General features: G+C 43.7%; 1 protein-coding gene across 1 annotated transcript in view; it reads left to right on the top strand.

Moving 5' to 3' along the window:
• PGGT1B (protein geranylgeranyltransferase type I subunit beta) overlaps positions 1-26,926 on the top strand; it is a 72,558-nt gene that overhangs the window by 6,660 nt on the left and 38,972 nt on the right. The window contains exon 3 of the mRNA XM_054987216.1: positions 17,939-18,006. Within this exon, the coding sequence (XP_054843191.1) occupies positions 17,939-18,006 (68 nt within the window). The remainder of the gene's footprint in view (positions 1-17,938; positions 18,007-26,926) is intronic.

Genomic DNA, 26,926 nt, shown 5'->3' with positions numbered 1-26,926 from the left:
TTCCCCCAAGGAGAAAGGAGTGCGAATCATAGAGCAAAATCCACAGCCTCTCTTGCTCCTTCTGGCCTACTTAGAGCATTGTCGGGGGGGGGAAGTCTGGCTCTAAAGCAAAGCAAAGATAAAAAGAGTGCAGAGCCTCTTCTTTCAGCACCCCCACCTTGCATAACACAAAGCAGAAAGCAAAAGCCGGGAGGGGGAGTGGAGGGAAGAGCGATTGTGCTCTTCAAGAGATACCAGGCTTCTTAATCCCACACTCCGATCCCCATTTTAGACGTCAGTAGGCTGGCGAGATTTCTACTCTGATTTCTACGTGCGCACATGAAAATTCCTAGAGAAGGAAGCAGGAAAAAGAGGGAGGTGACCATCCACCAGTCTTATGCATGATTCGGGTCCAGTGGTACCTTAGAGACCAACTAGATTTCCAGGACATGAGTTTTAGAGGGTCAAAGCTCTGACTATGAAAAGCTTATAGCCTAATTGATCAAGATGGGTAGCTGTGTTAGTCTAGCAGTGGAAAAGAGTAAGAGTCCAGTAGCCACCTATAAGACTAACAAAATTAGTAGTAGAGTATGAGCTTTCGTGAGCCACAGCTCACTTCTTCAGATACTTAATAATCTACTTGGTCTTTAAGGTGCTACTGGACCCGAATCTTTTTTTTTCTACTGCAGACCAACATGGCTACTAGGGTTGCCAGCCTCCAAGTGGTGGCTGGAGATTTCCCGGAATTGCAACTGATCTCCAGGCTCTAGAGATCAGTTGCCCTGGAGAAAATGGCTGGTTTGGAGGGTAGACTCTGGTATTCTACCCTGCAGAGATCCCTCCCCTCGCCAAACCTTGCCATCTCCAGGTTTCACCCCCAGAATCTCCAGGAATTTTCCAAACGAGCTGGCAACCCTAATGGCTACCCACCTGAAACAGTCTAATGCATGTTCACTTCCTTGAGAGTAAGCATTACTGAACTCAGGTCTGACTTCCAACTTGGTAAACATGCCTTAGCATTGTCAGCCTCCAGGTGGAGGCTGGAGATCTCCCAGAATTACAGCTCATCTCCAGGCTACAGAGATCAGTTCCCCTTTATACCCTAATGAGGTACCTCCCCTCCCCAAACCCTGCCTTCCCCAGACTTCTCAATAGCTCCAGGAATATCTCAATCTGGAGTTGGTAACACTTATAGATCCATGCTACCCAGCTGCCATCCTACACATACTTATTTGGGGGGTGGGTGGGGAGCTATATGTTTGAATAAACAATTTAAGAAGAGTCCTTGCTGTGAATTGGCTCCAAAAGTTCAATTAGAATCCTGTTTTCCTCAGTGTCCTACCAGATGTCACCAAGAAGTCCAGGAGCAGGATGTAAAGATACTGTATTGTAGTCGTTAGAGGCTAGACTATGATATGGGAGACCCAGATTTGAATCCCTACTCTGCCATGGGAGTTTGCTGAGTGACCTTGGGTCTGGTCACTCTCTCAACCTCACTGGGTTGTTGTGAGACTAAAATAGAAGAAGGAAAAATGCATATACCACCACCCTGAGGCTGCTTGGAAGGCCAGGATAAAAATGCACTGTGAGATGGCTTGACTCAATAAAAGAAGTGATGTCCTCCAGTTTGCAAGATCTGAGCAAGGCTGTTAATGACAGGATGTTTCATTCATAAGGTTGCCATAGGTTGGAAGCAACTTAATGGCACATAACATGCACATACATAGAATACATCACACAAGTATTACAAGCTGCAGGCAAGCTGAAATATGAATGTAAATCAACCTTCCAGAATAGCCATCAATCAAAGTGGTAGACACCAAAAGCAAGACCTGAAAAAGAACTGAGGAAGTTGGTGACATGTTTGGAGACTGCTTTAAAGTTGATGAAAGTCTATGGCGCATGAAAATAATATTATTTCAAAGAATGTTGTGTGTTTCTCCCTCATTTCCCACCACTTCTTTTCCCAGAGTTCCACCACCTCTTTTCCCAGAAAAAAAGCCCTGGAGTATGATATATTTGGTTTAGATTCGGGGGAGGGGCAGTTAATAACATTGGTATATTATTTTGGTAATAATATACCATGGTATATTATCTTGTAAACATTTTCTTTCATCCCACTGTTAATACAGAATTTCCTATGAATGCAAAAATCTTTCACTAGGTACCTTTAGATATCAATTCTGGCTCAAAATTTGTTGAAAAGTGTTACATTTCATAATTGAAGGGTCACCTACTAGGCATGTGTATATATTAGATAATAGTTTCTTCTGATTACTTGCATGATAATGTAAAAATTAAGACATACTGTAAAATATTTGGCAATAGTGGTCTCTTTAAAACACTGCTAAAAATGAGTTCTATCCTACTGATCACATGAGAAATTGTATATGCTCATTCATTTATTTTATCCAACATGTTTTAAATTTTTATAAGACACATATATTTTATTGTTCTGTATCTTTCTTTTGTTTGTTTGGCCATGGTTTACAGCGTCTGTTTTATCCTTTTGCAATGTACTGGTTTTATGCTCTAGTTTTATGCTCAAGACTTTTGGTCATATGAAATTAATAATAAAGGAAAGGTTTTCTCTATAAAATACTCCTTCCCCTGAAATTTCTTCAGTTAGCTTTATAATAATGTCTGACTCAAGTCATTGTTCTGTTTGTGAACATTTTAGACTTTTCAGTTGTAGTGCCGTTTATTTAGAGAGCTGACACTAGATGGTGCTAACTGAATTTAAATAAAATGCTTCAGATGATAGCAGTCTGATGTTGGTTTTGTGCTGTAATGGGAATATGTATTAGGTCACAGTATATACTAGTTATACACGTGTGTTCTAGTGAACTGTGTATGAACTTTAATCTAGTTTGTTAACAGGTTGTATAATCACACAGATGTTCCTTTTATCTTTGACAACCAATTAAAATTAGGGGACAGTAGTAGACAAATGGTTTTCTAATTGCTCAAATGGACCAATCATGATCTGCTCATTTAACTTTCCTGTCACCTTCTAATGATTTATGCAGTTTATCTTGCACCTGCAACATGGCATCACTTTTTGGGTACGTAGAATATCACATGATTGAAAATCTAAAGAATCGGCTAAATCTAAAACCAATCATATTTTTCTACGTGTTTTTATATTTCCGTTTATAGCACGTCTCTTTGTGCCTTGACGGGAAGAATTAAAACAAGGAGAACCCATTAAAACAGGGAGATATTCTGCTGGGCCTTTGATTAGGGGCCAGCTTTGTGTCCCCCTTTCTGATCATCATGTCCTCCTTCTGCAGCCGCCCCGGATTTACATCATGGCAGTGGCCCATGGTCTATAGTGATTTTATAGTAGCTTGATTTGATCACTGGCACATGAACTTTTCTTGTCATCTGAGTTATGTGATTTTAATGGTTTTTTAGATTGTGTTTTTATTGGAATATGGTTGGAAGCCACCTGAGCCTGTTCACACGAAGGGCGGGGTATAATTCTAAATAAATAAATAAATTAAATACAAATTATTTGTACTAAGCAACAGGTTCTTCAAATAGAGATCTCTGATTTTAAGACTTTATTATGTGAAGCCTGTGGAACTGTTCAGAGTTGAGATATACATTTCAAAATTGGACAGTTTTTAAGCTTTATTAAGGCACAGGTACAGCAATCTGTTGCAGTGCCACAGAAGTAGTGTAAAGCTAATTCTGATATGTCTGACAGTTTTATTTTGTAGCTGTACCTGTCTTAAGCAGTTAACTGACTATAAAGTTTTTTTTCTTTATGTTGGCTTCAGTTCCTTGATTTTTTTAAAAAAAATATGTGGCACATACCATTAACATGCAATATCATTAACAAAACCAAAAGCTTTTTACTTGCTTTTAAAATCTCAAAATCTGTTTTTAAGGCCAGGAACTTCACTCTAGTATTAGCTTAGGTCAGCTTTCTGGTGCATTGCTATAAAACTTCATCTCTGGCAATTGAACTCTTTTATTATTTTAAAGCTGCTAGATAATACATTGGAGCAGGGCTGGATCGAGGGGGGACAGGGGGGGTACTCTGCCCCCGGCGCCACCAGGGTGGGAGCAGCAGGCAGCCTCGCAGCCCCCCGCACTGCCTTTCGCCTGCCCCGCAGGACAGGGGGCGGCTGGCTTGCCGCACACCCCCTGCCCTGCAGGGCAGGCAAAAGGCAGCGCGGCTGCCTGCGTCATTCACCTGCCCCGCAGGACGGGGGGTGGCCGGCCACCCCCTGTCCTGCGGGGCAAGCAAATGGCGTGGGTGGCCATGCTGCCTTTTGCCTGCCCTGCAGGGCAGGGGGTGCGCGGCAAGCCGGCTGTCCCCTGTCCTGCGGGGCAGGCGAATGGTGCGGGTGGCCTTGCAGCCCCCCACGCTGCTTTTGCCTGCCCTGCAGGGCAGGGGGTGCACGGCAAGCTGGCTGCCCCCTGTCCTGCGGGGCAGGCGAAAGCAGCGTGGGGGGCTGTGAGGCCGCCCACGCCATTCGCCTGCAGGGAGGCGAATGGCATGGGCGGCTTCCCAGCCCCGCATGCAGCATCTGTTCTGCCCTGCGTGATGACGTCACTGAAGTGACATCATCACACAGCACGGGGAGCGCGTGCGCAAGGTGGCCGGCCTAGATCGGGCGCTGCATTGGGGTATGGCCTTTTCTTAAATTGAGTATGGTATCCTTTGAGGCAGTCCGTGTTGTAGAGTGCTTGAATTAAGATATAGTAGATCGTAGGATATAATTATATAATATAAAATTGCTTTACAAGACAATGTTTTAAAGATATCTGCCCCATTAATGGACTAAAAATATTAGCCACCTTAAAGACAGCTTCAGAAATGTTTTACAGAACACAGACACTCAGGTGGAAACCTGTTCATTAATGTAGCAGTGTTTAATGACTTCTGTAACTAGTCAAGAAGCCTGCTCTTATAAAAGCTGAGATGTAATATGAATAGCGTGTTGGCTGTTGTAAATGGTTCAGTTCCTTATGTGGTTTATGTTTAAACTCTGCATAAAAATATTATGGATCCACTGCTACTCCATGGCCTTTCGGCTAACAGTTAAAAAAAAAAACTTTATTCATGCATGTAAAAATTTTGTCGACCAAGAACAATGCTTAGTGCAGCAGCCAAAATAGGTTGTGGCCTGAAAAGAGCCCCTGGCATAACACATTTGCTGGGCATAAGATGCAACACATCTTTATTTTTACTGCAACAGACTGATATTTCTGGTTTATATCCTTGCATCATATCTTAAAGCAAAAGCATCTCTAGAAAAGTACAGTGTTCTCATCCTATTCCAAGGCTTCCCTGAGACATCACAAAAATAACCAATGTCAACAGCCCCTTATCAAGGAACATTAGCCTTCAACAGGAACAAAGCAACTCTTTGCCAGGCCAGGAAGAAGAATGAATCAATATTGTGGTGTCTAAAAATTATGAAAACCTTAAATAATAACTGTGAAGAGACAATATTGGAAATTGGCCTATTGACAACATAGGATGTGAGATTGCTTGAAAGTACGAGAAATGTTGCATCGCCAAAGCAAAAAAAATTACATCTAAAATTGAATCTTACTGAATTTATTCTTATATTTTTACACTTAATCAGATAGGTTCCTAAAAACTATTTTTCAGAATATCAGCTTTCTACCAGATTATAGCTAAAGTTCCAAACAATTCTTTCTAACTCCACAACTCATTTTCCTTAACCTTGTTTTTTTCATTCTTCTCTTTTCACCTTTTAGTGAGCACTATATCAGTCTTAAAGGTCATACTGGCTGTGTTGTATAAATTAGCAGTATATGCTGGTTTACATTACTTATTGAGTGATTTTTATAGTTAAACCTGGACTGTCTTTGATGAAGCATTCCACCTGTCTCCTCACAATAGTTCTGAATAGCAACAGGGTTTTGGTAATATTTTAAATACGTTAGTCAAAAAGGAAGCAACATTTTTATTACTTATATGTAGTTTTTATTAGGATTTAAATTAATTCAGTTACGCTTGGTCATACTGCTTTGGAATAAAATTCTGTAATTGGAATATAAACATCAAATTATTGGGAGTTTGGTACAGTTCGTAGGGAAGATCTAGGATAGTACTATTTGTAATCATTTGAATATTAAAAGCAGCATAGGTGCTGCAGTAACTCCAAGATCAAATATGTAGTAAACAAGTGGGGGGGTCACAAAGAGTTGCATAGGGGGGGATCTCACCTGCTCTCACCCTGTCTTCTTTCTCTTTCCTGCCCCCTGTAGCCTCTCCCCATTTTCCTGATTCCTTCTCTCCTTTCCATTGACCTTTGTCTGCCCCTGTCTTCACCTTTCCCTCTTCCCCTGCCCTAGCAGCCTCTCCCCTATGGCCTAGTTGTGTGGTGATGGCTGAGCTGGGCCCAGTTGCATGGTGGGGCACCTGCAAGAACTTGTGGGGAGGTTACTTCACTTTCCCCTGTATCTCCCTGTCTAGAACAGTGGATAAGTGGCTAATTAAGTGCACCTGGTGGTTGTCCTTGATTAGGCGGCTCCTCCCCCAGGCTTAAGAAAAGGCTGGGTGGATCGAAAAGAAAAAAAGAAGAGGCTGAATCACAGGAGCATGGAGGTTGGGTACCTATTTGTCTAGTGGGCTTTGTTTTAGCTAAGATTAGGTCAAGCTCTTTTTTTTTATTGCCATTGCTTTGCCTCAAGAGTGAGTATTGTTAATTTGACTGCTCTCTTGAGCTAATAAATAATTATCCTTCCTGTGTCTTGAGTGTCTGCCTGCTGTGCACAAGGGCTTCCAGCTAAGAACCCTGAAACCGGTGAGTCTGGTATAAACAGGCGGGGCATACTACTCTGGGAGAGCTTCTGGGGTACTGTGTGGCTGTTATCAGCACCAGAACCAGGCCCAGAGGGTTTGCCCACTCTTTACATGGTGGCAGCGGTGGGAAGGGAAGCTGGACAAGGTGTGGCACAGCAGCAGTACTCTTTCCAAGACTATAGTTGCTGCATAGCAATTGGCAGGTTTGTTATTTTGGTTAGATAAGATGAGTCAGGACAGAGACCTTGACCGGGCCGAGTCCTCGTTGGAAGCGGAAACTGGAGACCAGCCCTCGTCTGGAGAGAAAATTCTTAGAACTGACTTGCTTCCTGAGAATATTGTCGGAGCAGAAGGAGGTGCTCCTGTGGATTACAGTTTACTGGCTTCAGTAAGTGTTTATAATGGAGAAGTTTTACGTTTGGGAAGAGATCCCTTGTGGCAGGATCAAATGACAAGAACTGGAGGGATGCTGGAATGCTCCCCGCTTAGACACTTTTCAACGGCTCAGGAGGGCAGCCGGACATATGGAAGTAGTCAGCCGTTCTCCAGCCTGCATGGAACAGCCCAAGGCAGAGCGTCAGCAGGTGAGACCCTGAGGGGACAAGATCAGGCTAGAGCTCCAGGGAATGGGCAGGACTCAGTGCAGCAGCAGCTTTGTGCCCTGATGACTCAGGTGTTGGCACAGAATGCCCAACAAATGGCACTGCTTCAGACTCAAGTCACTGCAGGACAGCAGAACTGTTGGGCACGTATGAGATTCCCAGAATATCAGAAAGGGGAAGATATTAGTGCTTTTTTTCATCACTTTGAGGCAGTAGCTCAAGATGTGGGCTTGTCTGAGGACCAATACATGGGAGTCCTTAGACGTTCCTTGCATGGAGAAATATTGGAATTGATGGCGGGCTTAACAGTCCAACAGTCTAGAGACTATTGTTACTTCAGGACCTTGGCCTTACAGCATTTCGGCAGGTCCAGTGAACAGCTGCGGAAAGACTTCAGGAATGTTACTCCCCAGCATGGAGAGACGTATGGCCTGTTTGCAAGTCGATTGCAGAGGATGGCTGTTAAGTGGGTAGAGTCTGCTAATGTCCACACTTTTGATGGGTTGTTTGACCTGATGCTGAAGGAGCAGATGTATAAAGTTGTTCCAGCAGAATATGCTATGCTTGCTAGAGCTCAGAGACCGAGGACTGTGACAGAGTTGGCTCAGCTACTGGACGAAATTGCAGCTGCCACACACTATTTCCTCTTTCCCGGCAACCTCCATATCCTCACTTTCCCCTACATCCTTCTCTCCTTCAAGCCTGCTAAACAACTTACCTTTTATGTGCCCCTCATCTTCATCTATATTGCTTAATTTACTTCATTTATATACCACCTTTTTCCACAATGGTGACTCGAAGCAGCTTACATCATTCTCTTTGTCTCCCTATTATCCTCACAATAACCATGCAATGTTGGTCTGGCTGAGTGTATGTGACTGGATCAAAGTCACTTAATGATCTCCATAGCACAGTGGTGCTTCAGACCTTGGTCTCCTGGATCCTATTCTGAAACACTAACCACTATACTACACTGCCTTTGGGGATGCTGCTGTTGAACAGTAGCAAGTAGGCAAGGCATGGGAGAGTCATGCAAATCATGCGGTATCAAATCTTCCATTGGTTACTTCTGGGCCTGACCTCAATAAGTCCTCCCTCAAAGGCCAAAACAGCCCTGGAAAGGGCCCTGACTCTTCTGCCTGTCTTTTCTTGACAGAAACCATGCTGGAAATACTGGCTAAACTGTTACTACTGCTTAGCAACAGCCAGCGAGGGCATCTGTTTAAAGCTACAGGCGTTCCTTTTATCATGTTGGGTTCGTCGTCGTTCTGTGCAGCCCCACATTGGGGACTGCGCTTGTGCAGGCCTGCTTCGGAGAGAGATTTGTAGCTGTAAAAGCCTCGAAAAATGGACGGCCCCGCCCAGTGCGCATGCGTGGCATTTCCCGCCCAAACACAGCACAGAAAGGTGGGGTGCCCATTTTTCCCTTCTCTTTTCACTGCTGGTGAGAGAGGTTGTTCGCTCAATTCTCCTAGCTTTAACCTCTTGTGATAGTTTGTTAGAGTTGTTGTTAGTTGTCATTTTCTAGTTCTTAGTAAGTTGTAGTTACCCCATTTTCCTGATTCCTTCTCTCCTTTCCATTGACCTTTGTCTGCCCCTGTCTTCACCTTTCCCTCTTCCCCTGCCCTAGCATTCCCCCAGACCCGATCGGCTTGGAATGTGCCTCCTCGGAACCGTTGCCAAAAAAGGCCAAGGCGAAGACTAAGCATTTGAAGTGGTCCGCCTCTTCTTCCTCCCACAAGGGTAAACATCGATCGATGTTTTCTACCCCCTCTCTCATTATAGAGGAGGAAATCTTGCACCTGCTGTTGATGCCATCCCCTCCACCCACCCCAGTCTTCCACCAGGAATTTGAAGGGGAGGGAGTCTTTGATGAGTCGGAACGTGCTTTTTCTACAGCGCCTGATCTGAGCCCTGCCTGCTCGGATCAAAGAACGTCGTCTCAGCCACAGCCGGTTCCAACTGTGATGGTTCTGTCACAATTGCAGTCTCAGTTCCAACCTGTGCAACAGCATGCACCGTACCCATGGCTGTTCCAACCTTGGTTCCACCGATGTCCTTTGCTCCAGGGCCAGCTTGGGCATATCCAACTCCTTACCAACCGCAGGCACCTAACTGGTAGGAGTTCATGTCATGGCTGCAGTCAGCACCTGCATTACCGCCTCCTCCTCAATTCATTCCAGAGCAACGTCAACCATCTGAGAACCCAGGCTTATCCAGACACCATCTACCCACAAACATAGACCCCACTTTGGGGTCGGAGGAGGACATCGAGACTGCGTCTCACTTTGAGAAGATATCAGATATAACCTCTGATCTGTCTCCCGAGGAAGTTGTGGGGGATCCCTCTTTGTCCTCACCATCAGAGGACTACAGACTTTTTGCAGAGCAGATGCTGCGACCCTAGAATTATATGTATCTAGTACCTCCTCAAAGCCCAAGAGTAAGGTGCTCCAGGCACTGTACTCAGATTCCATAGCTTCGGTAGCCTTACCTGCAGTAGAAGACCTCTTGGACATTGCTCATGGAGTGTAGGAAAAACCAGCCTCCGTCCCTGCCACATCGCGCAAGGTGGAAGTTATTACAAGTTGAAACAGCAGGATTGCTCCTTTCTCTTTAATCATCCTAAGCCTTCTTCTCTGGTGACAAAAGAAATACAGCCTAAGTGTAAATATGGCCTGCACTCATCACCAAGTGATAGAGAAGGATGTAAGCTCAACCAGCTGGGGCAGAAGATTTATTTATTGGCTGCCCTGAATTTCTGCATCTCTATCTACCAGGCTATTATGGGGTCTTACAATTTATTCCTCTGGGGATGGCTCTCGTCATTCATCGCAGACCTCCCAGAGGACAAGAAGTCTGTTTTTCTAATTCTGCAGGGGGAGGCCTCTAGACTGGCCAAGCAGCAAATGATGGCTGCTAAGCATGAAGCCGATTGCTCAGCCGGTGCCATGGCTTTGGCAGTGATGCTCTGCCGTCATTCCTGGCTAAGGTCCACGGCATTGACCCCCAACAGACGGAGCAAAATAGAGGACTTTCCATTTGAGGGCACCTCCCTTTTTTCGTAAAAAAAACGATTCTTTAACTCAAAGAATAACAGACAAACAGCGCGTTCTCTGGGGGTCATTGCACTGCAGCACCACTCACAACCGCAGCAGCAGTATAAGTATCGCAACCAAGGACGACAACAGTACCAGCGCAATGCGAGGTACAGTAATCAACCTTACCATCAGTATAAGGCATACTCACCCTACCAAAGGGGCTCATCTAGACGACCCAACAGGTCAAGATCCAAACAGAACCATCTGCAGTCCCCGAAACACCCTCAACCTCAAAAGCCTGTTTTCTGACTGACTGTCCCAGTTTCGGAGCAACCCTACTCCTTTTTGAACAGGCTGTTTCCCTTTGTTCAGGAATGGGAAAAGATCACTTCTGACTCCTGGGTTCTGGCCATCGTTCGTAATGGCTACCATTTACATTTTGAAGACATTCCTCCCTTGTGTTGCTCTGGGAGTTCAGCAGTACCTTCACAGGGACTGCAACTTGCTATTTCTGAGCTGTTACAGAAAGGAGCTATACAAAGAGTTCCTCCCAGTGACTCTAAGTTTGGGTTTTATTCAAGGTACTTCTTAGTGGAAAAGAAGGACGGTGGAGTCAGACCGATCCTTGACCTAAGACACCTGAATACATTTATTAAAGTTGAGAAGTTTCACATGTTAACTCTCTCTAGTGTCATTCATTACTTGGAAGAGGGTTCCTGGGTTGCTGTCCTTGATCTTAAGGACGCTTGCTTCCACATATCTATACACCACGCCCATAGAAAATACTTGTGTTTCTGTTATGAGGAAGAAACATTCCAGTATACTGTCTTACCATTTGGGTTGTCGTCAGCACCCAGGGTTTTCACTAAGTGTATGGCTGTGGTGGTGGCCTTCCTAAGGTCAAGAGCATGCACCATTTACCCTTATTTAGATGACTGGCTCCTTGTGGACCAGTCCAAGGAGTTTCTGCTGGAACATGTACACATCACAACTACCACCATCTCCAGGCTAGGCCTCCTTATTAACTGGAAGAAGTCCAACCTTGAACGATCACAGTCCATCCAATTCATAGGTGCTATTCTGGACGCAACCGTAGGTAGGGCTTTCCTTCCCACTGACAGAATGTGAATAATTCAATCCCTAGTGAAACAGGTGGAATTGAAGCATTTTCAGTCTGCAAGATTCATTCAGAGGTTGTTGGGCCTTATGGCCTCCTTTACCGGGGTAGTCCCTTTTGCACACCTTTTTATGAGGCCACTGCAGAACTGGTTCATTAGTACCTTTGATCCTATTAGAGATTCTCAGTTAAAGAACCTTTCTATCCCTAGGTCAATCACTAGATCTCTAAGATGGTGGGCAGACCCGACTAGTTTGCTCAAGGGTATCTCCTTTGGGATTCGTCCCCCAGATGTTACTCTAACTACTGATGCCTTCCTCCAGGGCTGGGGGGGCACCTTGGGGATATTTCCGTACGAGTCACTTGGTCTCCAGCTGAGTCACAGATGCATATAAATGTCTTAGAATTGAGAGCCATACACTATTCCCTTGCTTCTTTTGCAGAATTGGTGCGGGACAAGAGAGTACAGGTGCAAACAGAGAACACTACCACTCTCTGTCTCAGCAAGCAGGGTGAAACAGCTTCCCTAACCCTCTGCAGAGAGGCAACATGTCTATGGCTATGGGCTATCTGCAACAACACCTGTCCCCAGTGATTCATATAGCTGGCCTTTAAAATTCCAGAGCAGACACACTGAGCAGGTTCTTCAGACCGCATCACGAATGGACGATCAACGACACATTTCTACGTCCAGTCTTCTGGAACTGGGGGTTTCTGGTTGTGGACCTGTTCGCTACCTCCCAGAACGCCAAGGCCAGGCTTTTCTGTTCACGGGCAGGTCTTGACAGCCATTCTATTGTGGATGCTTTCCAGATCCCATAGACCAAGGGGTTGTTTTATGCTTTTCCTCCAATACCCCTGCTACCTCAGGTCCTGTGCAGAATCAGGCATTTCCAAACTCATTGTATTCTCATATCACCCTTCTGGACTCCTAGGGAGTGGTTTCTTCTTCTCTGGCAAATGGCAAGGGGCAAACACTATCGGTTTCCAAAGACCCCAGGGAACAAATACAACATCATGATGTCAATTCCTTCAGTCTAGCAGCATGGCTGCTATTCCCGAAGCTGTAGTATTCTCTAAGGAAGTGACACAGATCGTGTTGAATGCTCAGAAACCTTCTACTCGGAAGTCCTATGCCACTAAGTGGAATACCTTTGCTAAAAGGGCAACAAAGAAGGGCTTGTCACCTTTTTCCTGTCTGGTGCCCGAAGTATTTGATTATCTCGTCTCCCTGTTACATAGGGGCCTTACGGCTTCGTCAGTTAAAGTCCACCTGGCTGCTATATCAGCCTTCCATGAACAGGTGGACGGCAAGACTCTTTTCTCATCATGCCTCAAAACAATTTCTAAAAGGGGTACTCCGCACGTTCCCTCCTTGATGGGCCCCAACTCTTCAATGGAGTCTCTCTTTGGTTCTAGGCCAGTTAATGCTTCCTCCTTTTGAACCCCTAGCGCAATGCCCACTTGCCCTGCTATCTTGGAAGGTTGCCTTCCTGGTAGTGATTATCTCCTTAAAGAGAGTGGATGAGTTGGCTTCCTTGACGGTAGATCCCCCTTTCTTACAGTTTTTCTCGTAAAAGGTAATCCTGCACCCTAGCCTTCAGTTCACCCCTAAGGTGGTGTCTCTATTTCATTTGAATCAGAGGCTGTCACTTCCAGTATTCTTTCCTAGCCCTGCTTCAGATGCAGAATGGGCATTACACAGTTTGGATGTAAGTTTGGATTGTATTATTTATATAGGACAAGATCCTTCAGGAAAACTAGGTCTTTGTTCGTTTGTTATGTGGGCCCTTGTTTGGGCTTATCCGCATCTAATCAGTCCCTTTCTAGGTGGAGCGTGGCAACGATCAGGAGGTGTTATGCTGTAGCAGGAACACCCTGCCTGGGCATGGACAGAGCCCATTCTACTCGCTTGCAGTCTTCTTCAGCGGCCTTTCTTTGGGGAACACCCTTACGGGAGACTTGTCAAGCCGCCACGTAGTCGTCCTCAGATACATTCATCAAACACTATGCAGTAGACGCCAGTTCCAGATCGGATTCTGCGGTGGGGGATGCAGTTCTTCAGTTGTTATTTGCCTAAAAGTAGTAATAATAAAAAAGAAAGAAAAGAATCAGAAAAAGTAAGAACAAGAAATTAATTAATTAAAAAGATTAAGAAAAAGATGAGAAAGAAGTTCCTCACACCCGCCCCCATTGGTGAGTAGTTTGCTATACTCCCAATGTGGGGCTGCACAGAAGAACGACGACGAAAACAGTGTTGCTCTTACCTGTAACTGTTGTTCGTCAAGTTCATTCTGTGCAGAAACACATTCCCTCCCTCCTACCCCGCTGTGAGGAGGTATACGATTGTTTGACCTCCGGCGGCATAGGAGAACTGAGGGACAAAATGGGTGCCCCGCCTTTCTGTGCTGTGTTTGGGCATGAAATGCCATGCATACACTGGGTGGGGGCTGCCCATTTTTCAAGGCTTTTAGAGCTACAAATCTCTCTCTGAAGCAGGCCTGCGCAAGCGCAGTCCCCAATATGTGTCTGCACAGAATGAACTCGACAAACAACAGTTACAGGTAAGTTTTAAACACCCCAATGTATTTTTTTTTTTAAGATTTCAGATTTTACTGCAAACCTAGGGCCATTTTCAGGTTTGTAGGAAGATCTGTCTTGTCATTCATGGCTCTATTCTCCAAATTTAAGTATCCAAGGCTACTTGGCTATTGGTATATAAAAATAAGATCTGTTTAGTCTGTCTCAGGTTAGGCTGAAAATAACAAGGCCTATGTATTGTTCAGGTTGAATGCTCTGTCTGCACATGTTCATGGAAGCCAGTTCCAATGAGATTTTTGCTGGTCCTGTAATAATAATAATAATTAGTAATAGTTAATTAGTAATTAATTAGTAATTAATAGTTCTTTGTCTTAAGAACTGTAATTGGAAAAACTAGAATAATTACTTTGCGCATGAACTGTGTGTCATAGTAATTTGAACTTTCATATGGAGAAAAATGTATATGCTACTTCATGCTGTGCCTTCTCTGTGCAGTTTCATTGTTAAAACATTAGTTTTTATTTGGTGTCTTGCTCTTGGTTACTGCTCCATTGAAACTATGTTCATGAGCGAAGCTAGAGCACTTATTAGCAAATACTTTCTTCAAGCCTGGTTTAAAGAAGGGATGGGGAATGTGGCCCTCCTTCCCAGTCTGATATGCTGACAAATTCCATAGTCACTATTACTTGACATGATTCTAAGACGTGGATATGAGGCCCATGCTTACAAATAATTGCTGAGAGAGGCCATTTCCACACACGTTGAATAATGCACTTTCAATGCACTTTCGTAATCCTTTAGAAGTGGATTTTTTGTTCCACACATGGAAAATCAGTTTCATATGTTCACTAAAGAGTATTGAAAGTAGATTATCCAACGTGTGTGGAAGCAGCCAGAGTCTTCACTAGTGTATGTGCCTTGCAGTGTTCTCAGTGTTAAACAGGGTTTTTTAATGATTGCCAGATTTTTCTGCAAAGCCATCAATTGGACTTGCATTACAAGGACACAGTAAAGGCATTTGTGTGCTTCATTTTAAAAAAAATGGCTGGCATTCCTTAAGATCTGTGGTTGCTAATTGAAGAAAGTTTTATGTATGAACTAGGTTCAGATGTAGAGAATTTCTTGAAATATGCTCTACTACTTCGTGAAATATGGCCTAGATGCCACCATTACTATCTAAAAACCGAGGCTAAACCCTGTGCAAATATGCCATCCATGGATACTTTTCAGGTTACTATAAACTTGGGGTACTTTGTAAATGAGAACAGGGAAAAACTGTATCATCTTGAGAAAGTCTAATGTTTATAGAGATGAACTGAAGGAATGAAGATAGCTAGGCTGGGCAGCCCAGCTCAAAATGTTTTTGCAACCTGTGGGGAATATGATGAACCTCTCTAATGTGAGGCTGCAACATTTTGATGTGCTGTCAGAAACAGGAGTCCAGAGACCAGATTGGCCTAGAACCTCCAATGCACCTGGGGAGAGTAAATTCTTTCCTGCAAGTTAATCTCTTAATTTACCATTCATCTTTCATAACCTCTTTTACTGGTTTAGGTGGCGTCTGGGGGTGGGATGAGCAAACTTCTGGTTTTAAGAAAGCTGGATTTGTCTCTGAAGACTTCACATGCTGATCACTGGATTAGAGGATCCAATATCAAGTTTTTTTTTTCTGTTATCAAGAAAATAAATCAGATGTGTTGGACCAGGTATTCTCTCTGTGGCAGGTAGCTAGTTTGTGATTTGCTATTACATGAGAGTTTTATTAGCTAGGTATTAGTAAAGAGTTAGTTTGTGGTGTAGTGGTTAGAGTGTGCAGCTAGGACTGGGAGTCCCAGATTCAAATGCCCCACTTGCCATGAAACTTAATGGATAACTTTGTACCAGTCATTCTCTGCCAGCGTAACCTACTATATAAGGTAAGGATAAAATGGAGTAGTGGAGAGAATTACGTATACCACTCTGAACTCCTTGGAGAAAGGGTCGAGCAAAAATGTACAAAATAAGTCTATCTAAGGTAAAGCAAGTGTTATAAAGGATTAATTTCCAAGAAATATAAACGGCCTCTTCAAGTAATACCAATTGCTTAAAAATGGATGTGTAAGTTCATTTTTTTAAATGAATGGAGTTTGATAATTTTTTAATGAGCAAGTGAAACTGCTTTTCTACTTGTTCTGCTGTGAAGTTTGGGTTAACCTTAATGCAGCTACTCCATTGGCTAGCCATCAGTTACTGGGCTGTTTAAATTATTATTCAAGGTATTGGCTATCACATACAAAGCCCTTCATATCCTTGGTCCCTCATATCCGCTGGACTACCTTATACTCCGCTATGGCAGCTTTGCAGGTGCCACCCTGCAGATGGGCAAAATCAACAACTGTCCATACACATGCATTTTCTGTTGTGATACCCACCTTATGGAATGGCCTGCCTGATGAGGTTATGAGGGTCTCTGCACTGCTGGCTTTCCACAAACTATGCACAACTGAATTATTCATGAGGGCTTTCTTACACAAGTAGGAAGACTGCTATATCAAACTGGTTCAGAGGGATACTTTGGGAAAGGGGTAGGAACTGCAGGCTCTGGTCCTGTTGCTGTAATCTCTTGCATTGTGTATGTGATGTTCTAGCCATGCTACATATTGATTTACACTGTAATGTGCCTTGAGTCTCACTGAGGAAGGTGGACTATAAATAACACAAAAATAAATACATTTGTTTGATTTATCTGTATTTTAAATTGATATTTTATTTGTGTGTTCTGGCTGATTTTAAACTGTTTTAAGGTGTAAGTTTCATTAAAGCTGTTTTATAAATGTAATCCGCCCTGAGCCTGCTTGTGTGGGGAGGGCAGAATAAAAGTCAAAAGCAAATAAATAAATAAATAAATAAATAATGTAGCAACATAATTGAGTTTCTTTTTATGTCTTTTTAAATATTTTTTTATTTTAAAACAAATAAGGGTACAGAAAAAAGGAAATGGAAATTTAAAAATTTAAAGAAAATTTAAGATACACACACTAACATAATTCAAGATACACATAACATATCAATACATTATAATTGCTACTTCAGAAAAGGCAAGCACATTTTAAAGACATTTCCAAAAGCTATACTAATAAACCTCGCTTACATCTAAAACTAATTATATGTAAGATATGTGTGTGTTACGTGCTGTCAAGTTGCCTCTGACCTATGGCGACCCTATGAATGACAGACGTCCAAAATATGTCATTAACAGACTTGCTCAGATCCTGCAAACTGGAGGACGTGGCTTCTTTTATTGAGTCAAGCCATCTCGTTTTAGGTCTTCCTCTTTTCCTACTGCCTTCCGCTTTTCCAAACATTATTGACTTTTCCAATGTAAGACATATGTAAGATATTATATCATAAATTATTCTTAATACTAATTATATCAATTATATAATTAACTAATTAATATATATGATTCTAATTAAAACTATAAACTTTCTATGTCTTAATGATAACAAATAAAACAGTTGTTTTTTTTATAAATTCACAGGAAGCATGTTTCAAGGATTTCCTCTCCTATCCCTACAAGCAGGGGCATTCTCCTTTTAAAGGTGTCTGCTTGTATGGTGTTGGGTGGTGATGGTTGTCTTCTACCTCTGTCTCATATAAATAAATAAATTGATAATAAGTCATCAGTAACGCCGCAATAAATCTTTAAATTTCAGTCATGAGTGGTTGATGGTAAGGCTACAAAGCTGTGCACATTTACTTGGGAATAAGTCCCATTTAATGTAGTGGGAGTTCTGAGTAATGCAGAAGATTAAGTACTAGTAGTTTTTTGTTAAATGCATTATCTTATGCCAATGAATGTGTATCATCCCTTTTTCTTCCCCAGGATCAAACCTGCATCGCTGTGGATTTCGTGGTTCTTCATATCTGGGAATGCCATTTAATCCATCCAAGGTTAGTTAATTCTGTATTAAGGGGGGAGGTGTCTCTGATAGTTTTCAGTATTATCTTTACCGGAACTATGAATAAGCTTATGAGGTGTACATTGCCCCAGGAGGCATCTTTGAAGCTAAAAAGTTTTTTTTTCCAGACTTCTACCCACAAAAAACCCTCAAAATATTACAAAATTTCTGTAAGGAAGTGGGGAGCAGTATTCCTAATGAAGATTAAAAATAAACAAGATAGGGGCATGTGAAGAATTGGAAAGAAAGGGGGAGAATGTGGAAATCTCATTCCAGCTTCCTCTGCTAGGGTGCTGTAAGTCAGAGGTCCCCAGCCTTTTTGGGCCTGTAGGTACATTTGGAATCCCAGAGGGTTGAGAGCGCAAGCACAAAATGGATGCTGGAAGAGATGGAGCCAACTACAAAAAGGCTCCTGAAAGAGGCAAAGACAGAATTAGAGGCTATAGTTTTGTCATGGTGGTAACTGGTTATGACAATGAATTTGAAAGTACAGAGGTAAGATTCTCCCCTTCCACAAGAAAAATGTATATTAGCATGTTCAGTTTGAAGTAAGTGTATAAGTAAGTACTTGTGTTCTGTGGCATGGATTTACTCTGATGCATGCTTACCTGTTGTACAATCTATATGATAAAATCCAGGCTTTTAATTTACATGACGGAAATTAGATGACTGGGGAAGGCAATGGCAAACCACCCTGTAACAAAAGTCTGCCAAGAAAATGTTGTGATGCGACGTCACCCCCATGGGTCAGTAATGACTTGGTGCTTGCACCTTTACCTTTTACCTATGTTATGAAAAGCCTTTGTAAGCAAAAGGAAACATCTGAGAATTGTGTATAATAAGTTCTCTCACACGCACGCACGCACACACACACACAATGCTTAATAAGACTGTTCTGGGTTATTATTTTTCTAAAATAATCCAAATTCTTGTCTCAAATTTGCTGTAATTATTAGCTTTCACTACACCTGACCTGCGTTAAACTCCAGAGCACTGCTGCTTGGGAGGAAAGGGCTCTGGCTAGCTTGAGGTGAGGGAGAGGGCTTCACTCCTCCCCCCCCCCTGCTCAAGCCATCCAGCCTTGTTGCGTCCTGAGCACTGCTGCTTGGGAGGAAAGGGCGCTGGCTGTGGGGGGGACTTCACTTGTCCTCTCAAGCCAGCCATCCTCCTCCTATCCTGAGCGCTGCTACCAGATTTGAGCAGGAATTGCTTTTTTTTCCCTTACATGTAGTGACCGTATAGTTCTTCTCCCCAGCTGCAGCAGCACCACTTGGGGCAGCAGACTTGGGGTGGGAAAAGGGGCTTTTCTGTCTCTCCTGTCAGGCTAAATGGGAGGGAAGGAGGATCATTTTTAGGGTCTAGGCCCTGGTGATTTACTTCAAGTAAATCCTTCTACTGCAGATGTTCAAGCAGAACAAGTCCTTCTTGGCATAAGCCCCATCTGGCCACACCCAGTTCCAGAAAATCCTCAGTGGGCACCCATAGGCTACACGTGGGGGTCCCTGCTCTAAGTTATTTAGAGCATAAGCAGAAGATTCATCCTCCCCCTTTCATGGGGAGGGGAGGTTTATAAATGTTACTATGTAACTGATGAAGCTTTTTTAAAATACTGAACCACTGCCTGTCTCTGCTTCAGTCATTTGTATTTCTATCACCCTAGTATTGCAGACTAGTACTCACACTCTTTCTTTCACTGAACTGAGTGGATCTTTGCAGGCACAGATGTTACTATATTGCTTTAATGCTTAGCGTATTATCCGTTTAATGCAAATTAGTTTAATGCAAATCAGAGTATGCTCTACTTGGAGAACATTGCTTTGATGAAATCAACTATGCAGTTCTGCTGATGTCCCAAAAAAAAGCTTTCATGTTTAAAATTGAAATCTCAGCCTTTTTTGTCAGACTACATTTAACTTGCCTGTGAGATGAAATTTGTGACAGAAACAACAAGCAGGATTCCTTGATTTGTGATATTTTCCTGTATTTGGGAACAGCACTAAGTAATATTCAGAGGTTGTTCCATTAAGAGGCATTCTGGAGGAAAGGGTACAGGGTTTGGGGAAGTACAGATTCTAGAGGGTTAAAGGCCAAAGAAGATTAGTAATAGCCAGGATCTCCTCAGTGGTTAGGATGTCAGAAGGAAATGAATTGGGGGAAGCAGACCAGGATGGACTGACCATTTACGTTACCAGGAGAAATCCTGGAGGGCTGCTGAGCTCCCTCTTCCTATACGGCACAAGATAAAGATCTTGCTGGCAGCCCTTATCAATGTTATTATTCTTTCTGACACACAGTGCTGTCTTAATGACACCCTCTTGCAGCTGTTTCCAGTCCATGCTGGGAGGCATGTGGGGACAGGGTGTGGCTGGCTGGCTCAGAGTGTCAGACTGGGGTAACCAGGTTTCAATCCTCACTCTGTTGTGGAAGCTTGCTGAGTGATCTTGAACCTGTCAAAATCTCTCAGCACAGCCTACCTCATAGGGTGGTAGTTGTGAGGAGAAGGGTAAAACAATATGAGCTGCTTTGAGTCCTTGTGGCAGGATATAAATAAAAGGCAAGTACAGCTGGCTTTGCAATGCAGAGCTCCCCTGCCCTTGCCAGGGCCGGTTCTTCAATTGAGGCGGAGCTCCCCCCCCCCGCCTCGGGCGCTGAACTCTGAAGGAGGCACCGTGCCGGCCCCCCAACGACCGGAGTTCTCTGCAGTGTGCGTGCTCCCATGCACTCACGCAGGAATTCTCCTCTCTTGGCGCAAGGCATTTCTTCTGGAGTGCAGAAGGGCAGCCCTGTCTTCCTGCTCATCCAGCGCCCAAGGAGCTTCGAGGGACATTTCTCTCTCTGCCTTTTTTCCTCTCCCTCCCCCTCTCTCAATTTAAGCCTTGGGCAAAGCTTCTGGGAGCAAGAGACACTCTAGCTGGCTGGGGAGCAGTGAGCTCCCATCTGACCTTTTGTCCCCCTTGTTCCCTCCTTTCTTTCTTGCTTCCCCCCTTCCCACCATGTATTAAAAGGAATGACAGGGGAATTGCCCATTGGAAATAATAAGAGAGACTTGAAGGCCCATTGGAGATAATGGGAGCCAGGGAAGCCAATTTACTTGCCTGAGCTCCATTGAAATGCATCACAACAGAAAAAAAGTTGCAAAGAAAATGTGGAATGGATTTTCCATAAAGGTCTCTGGGACCAGATGGAATATTCTGGGAGTGGAATGACAGCCCCCAGAGTGCAATGACAGTCTCTGGCTGTAGAGTTTGTGCTCTGGGACTGGAAGGACAGGTTTCCGAGTGGAATGACAGTCCTTGTAATAGGCTCGGTGCTCTGGGACTGGAAGGACAGCCCCAAGAGTACAGTGCAATGACAGCCCCTGGGAGTAGAAGAAGCATTCTGGGACTGGAGTGGCAGGCCCCAGACTGGAATGACCGACGCTGGGAGGAGCAGAAGTGTTCTGGGACTGGAATGACAGCTCCCAGAGTGCAATGAACAGCCCCTCAGAGCAGAATCTGTGCTCTGGGAAAGAATGACAGGTTGCACAGTGGAATGACAGCCCCTGGTAGTAGAGAAGCATTCTTGGAGTGGCATTACAGGCGCCACAATGGAATGACAGCCCCTGGGAGTAACAAGAAGTTTTCTTGGACTGGAATGACAGCGCCAGAGTGGAATGACAGGCCCTAGGAACAGAACCTGTGCTCAGGGACTGGAGTGACAGGTCAAAGAGTGGAACGACTGCTCTTGGGAATAGAGTCAGGGCTCTGGGACTGGAATGACACCACCTGTCATTCCATACGCACTGCCATTCCAGTCCCAGTCCATTGATTCTTCTCTCAGGGACTGTCATTCCACTCTGGGGCCTGTGTTGATAGATCAAGATGGGTAGCCGTGTTTGTCTGTAGCAGTAGAAAAAAGCAAGAGTCCAGTAGCACATATAAGAGCTTTCATGAGCCACAGCTTCACTATTGGACTCTTGCACTTTTTTTGTGTTGTAATGCATTTCAATGGAGCTCATGCAAGTAAATTGGCATTCCTGGCTCCCATTTTCTCCAATGAGCCTTCAAGCCTCTCGCATTATTTCCAATGGGCAATCCTGTCATTCCTTTTAGTACATCCCTTTCCCCCTCCCCAGCCGGCATCAATTCTACTTCTCACCTTTCCTCAGGCTTTTGGGGGGGGGCTGCTTTTGGTGGAAATCGTGGCTGGTTGTGTGTGCACTGCCACAGAGGAAGGAGGAAGTGAGGTGAGACACACACAATTCCCTTTCAGTCCCTGTGCGACAGGTAGGAACAAATCACTGTTGTTGGGTTTAAAGTTGTTTTAAATTCTATTACTTTCCAATCCCCTTCTCCCTTTCATTCTCCCTCCCCCTTGCTATTCTCTGATCTCAATGTTGCTCCCCCTTCACTCCAGCAGAGCAGCTACCCACTCTGTGCCCCCCTTTTTATCACCTTCTCTCATTCTCTAGTTTACATATATCACCCTACCTTCCCCCTCTCCCCCAATAGTTTATTTCAATATGTATACACCACATGCTTGGCTGTCAGCTGCCGTTCACTTCAAACCCAAGGGTGGGGGAGAAGGATGAGCATGGAGGGTAGTTCCCAAAAGGGATCTCTTACAAAGGTGATCAATATTTTAAGGCTTGGAGAGGGTCGGAGAGAAAGAGAAGGCTTTAGCTCAGTCCCCCTTCCAAGCATCTCTCTCCTCCAAGTGGGCCCTGTAAGAGAAGCCCTCCTTCAACTGCCAAGAGTCTCTGGGTTCAGAGAGAGGTGGGAAGAAAGAGAGAGGGGAAACTTTTTTACACACACAAAAGGAGGTGTGCTCAAAACTTCAATGCAATTTGCTGTTTCTGCTCACAAAATAGATTTTTGGCTCACAATAAGAAAAACAAAGATTGTTGTTATTCTCACACTTATTTAAAAATTTAAAATCTAAATTAAGAAATAAAAATTAAATTTAAAATGTAAAAAGTGTCAAGTTTTATGCTTTTCATTTTTCCTACATTTCGTCTGTTTTTAAAAATTGATTAGCGGGGGGGGGGGGTGCAAGTAGGTATCTTGCCTCGGGCGCCAGAAACCCTGGCACCGGCCCTGGCCCATGCAAGTGGGTTTGTTAATGTCTTGCTTTCATTAAAGCTTCCACGAGACCCAGTGTAGTGTAGTGGTTAGAGTGCTGGAGTAGCATCTGGGAAACCCAAATTCATATACCCTCTCTGCTATGGAAGTTTGCTGGGTGACCTTGGAGCAGTCACGTACTCTCAACCTAACCTATCTCACAGGGTTGTTGTGAGGATAAAATAGAGGAGAGGAGAATGATGTAACCTTGCTTGGGTTCCCATTGGCGAGAAAGGAGGAGTATAAACAAAGCAAATACATTCAAGTGCTATAGAAATCTTAATTAAAATTAGACCTCGACAAGATGAAAGTGATGATGGTTGGAAAAGCAAAGATCTTGAAGGACATAGTGCTTTTGACCTTTGATAGGGTCCAGTTAACCCTGGCTGCCTCAGTGAAGAGCCACGGGGTTATATTGGATCCAGCACTACTGCTAGAGAAGCAATTAAATACAGCAGCCAAAAAGGTCGTCTCCCAACTCAGACTAGCTTGGAAGATAGCCCTTTACCTCAAAATGGCAGATCTGGCTATCTGGATTTATGCAATGGTAACATCAGTGTCAACTTGGAGATCTGAGATGGTGCAAACTGCTGCAGCTCATTTACTTTGAGGAGCTAGACAAAGCATGCATATCACTCCCATTCTGTAGAACTCCATTGACTACCCATCAGTTACTGGGCTCAATTCAAGGTCATGACTATTACATTCAAAGACTTTCATGGCCTTGGCCCCTCATACCTGTGCAACCACATCTCTCCCTATGTTCCACCATGGCAGCTTTGCTCATCAGAACAGGGCCTTCTTCAGATACTGCTCAGCAGTTGGGCTAAATCAACAGACTGAATTGTGTATATTTCTTTCTCTATGGTAGCCCCCACCTTATGGAATGGCCTGCCTGAAGAGGTCAGGAAGGTTCCCACTCCCTTGGGTTTCTGCAAACTGTGAAAAACTGAATTATCCAGGAGGGCTTTCTACTCAGATTATAGGGCAGTGCCATAAGAAATAGCTCAAAGAGATACCTTGGTAAAGGACAGAGACTACAGACTAGGGGTGGCCAATCTGCAGCTCGCGAGCCACATGCAGCTCTTCTAGCCATATGCGGCTCCTGTAGGTCTCTGAGCATTGCTGGTGCTGTAGTTTATTTTAGCAGGGGAGGAAATAGGCAAGCTTGCAAGCTCTTCCCCTCCACCAGAGGTTGCTTGGAGAAAAGAGAGTGCATAGCCACACAGATCAGCGAGGCTCCACATGTCCAGCTGCAGCAGCAGCAGAAGCAATAGGTGAGCCAGGGAGAGGGGCGCGCATACACTCCTTCCCTTACCCAGGCTGGGCAGCTGGACTGGAGATGTGGCTGTGGCACCAGGCCAGGAGGCAGCGAGTGGTCAGACAAGGCAAGCAATGAGAATGAGTGAGTGCGGGGGGAGAGTCCGATTTCAGAACAAGTGGGGTTGGGGAGAGAAATACCTGTAGTATGTGTTGGTATGGTTTCCTTTCCCTTCCCTTGAGGAAATGCTGGGAGGGTGTCGAGTTGGTGGCTGGGCTACATTTGCAGGAACCTATCTGAGGCTTTTTTGTTGCTCTTCCAAGCTTTTGTGTCTCTCTCCAACTATGCCTTGTGATCTTCTTTTTTCTCTCATTACCAAGTCTTTTCTATTCTCTCTTCTCCTCCTCCCACCATGCATGCTTTTTAATATCCTTTCCTTCCTTCTTTCCTTCTTTCTGTTTGCCTTTGTTTCTGTCTGTCTCTTTCCATGTCTTTCTGTCTTTTTTTTCTTTCTGTCTCTTTCCTTCCATGTCTCTTTCTGTCTCTTTCTTTCCATGTCTTTCTTTTATGTTTCTGTGTCTCTGTCTATTTATTTATTTATTTCTATATCTTTCTGCCTTTGTGTCCATGTCTTTCTGTCTGCCTTTGTTTCTGTCTTTCCATGTCTTTCTGTCTGTCTGTCTTCCTCTTTATTCCAACTGGGAATAAAGAGAACTTTTGTTTTCATTTTTGGCAGTCTCATTGCCAAGTCAGACTCCGAAAATGCCTGGCGGCTTTGGAGGTGGAGCCGGGAGGCTTTGGGGGTGGTGCCTAGTGTTGTATATAATTCTGTACCTTATTTACCTGTTTTAGCTCAGTTAGTAAAGGAGAATATACTGGAGTCCAATGAGAGAATAAACATAGGCCTTTATTGCTTATAAGCAAGGAAGAATAACACAGTTACCAGGATGAAGGCTCCTTGAACTGGTCAGTTCTTCGGAGCTATGATGCTACAACATAAGATTTTATACCTTTGGTCAGTTACCATAAGTTATATAAGTTATAACCTTGGGACTACATTGGTCCAAGCAAGTGACCACCCCATCTCACATTGGAAGAACAATTCTGTACGTCATTGCTTATCAGCTCAAGATTATCTTGTCAAGGAACATCTCCTTTTATTAGCAAAATGTTGTGCTTTGCAGGCAAAATACAATTTTTGAAGCTACTTAGGCTCCCTTCTGACACCTGGGAGCTCTTCACGTCCTTGACACATCCTGCTGATCTAGGGGAAAGGACACAAGTCCTTTTCTCTGCGTCCTTGTTTTCTAGAACAAAGTTCAGTGCCTGCTATTTCTGTTTCTTGAAGGTAAACTCCCTCTGGCTGTCCTACTTGCAGCTGGTCCTTCTCTTTTCTCTATTCTTATTCTACAGCTACATATGGCATAGTACATAGTGGTTACAGATGCATCTTACTTCCAGTAAGCTAGGCCAGTATACATATGTGGGTAGCCTTTCACCAAACTTCAAATAACAGGCACCTCACAGTGACTGGCGTTTGCACGTCATCTGCCTGGGCACTTTACCCCAGTGTTCATTCTCTGCTTTGCACAGTAAAAATACAGTTCAATTACATGAAAATAGGAAAGGCACATGAAAATATTCTAGTCCATTAAATTCACTTCCATCACTAGCAAGGATGTGATGCTACTTTTGTGATGTCATACCCTGTGACATAACTTCCAGGTCAAAGGTCAGGTGATGACACTTCCAAAGCTCTACCCCCTTCCGATGTTGTTACTTCCAGCATACTGCACCAAAATCCCGCCCCTTACTGTTATGTCACTTTCAGGGCACTCCTCCAAACCCACCTCTTCTTCTGAAGTCACTTCAAAGCGTTATGTCTTGCAGCTCTCAAACATCTGACGTTTATTTTATGTGACTCTTACATTAAGCAAGTTTGGCCACCCCTGATATAGACTATGCTATTGGGTACTGCCTTCTGATGTAGGTAAGACCCTACTGGGTAGTTTCACATTGCTAAAGATGTCATGTTAATTACACTTTATTTCAGAAAGGTTTCAGCTCTGTTTGACTTTATGCTAGTTTTCGATTTTTCTGTATACCATACCCTATTGTATCTGGGTTTTTTAAATGTCCTTACTATTATATTGTATTTTGCTCAGTGAATGTCCTAGCTATTGATTATATTATATCTACTTGCAATGTGTAATCCACCTTGGATCTCAGTGATAAAGGTGGACAATAAATAAATAATCCTAAGAATATCTATGCCAAAACAAATCCCATTTTATTTAATAGAACTTACTCCCAGGAAAGTGTTCTTAGGATACTTCTAATAACTGGATAGAATAGCAAGGTTCATTTTCTTCATTTTTGTTTTGTAGAAAGCTCAACAAAAATTTCCTAAAGTTGTTGTTGGAGAAAACCATTATTACTGCTGTGAACTGTTTTCAAGAAAATGAAACTCCATAACAAGGAATCTTTTGCTTAGCTAAAAATAAAAGCTATGAAATAACTTTTATAAAGACCAACCAAAATAGCACAACACA

This window comes from Eublepharis macularius, chromosome 8, assembly GCF_028583425.1.
Source record: "Eublepharis macularius isolate TG4126 chromosome 8, MPM_Emac_v1.0, whole genome shotgun sequence".
Lineage (NCBI taxonomy): Eukaryota > Metazoa > Chordata > Lepidosauria > Squamata > Eublepharidae > Eublepharis > Eublepharis macularius.
The sequence above is the reverse complement of the archived record's forward strand: the minus strand, read 5'-3'. Positions and strand labels throughout refer to the sequence as shown.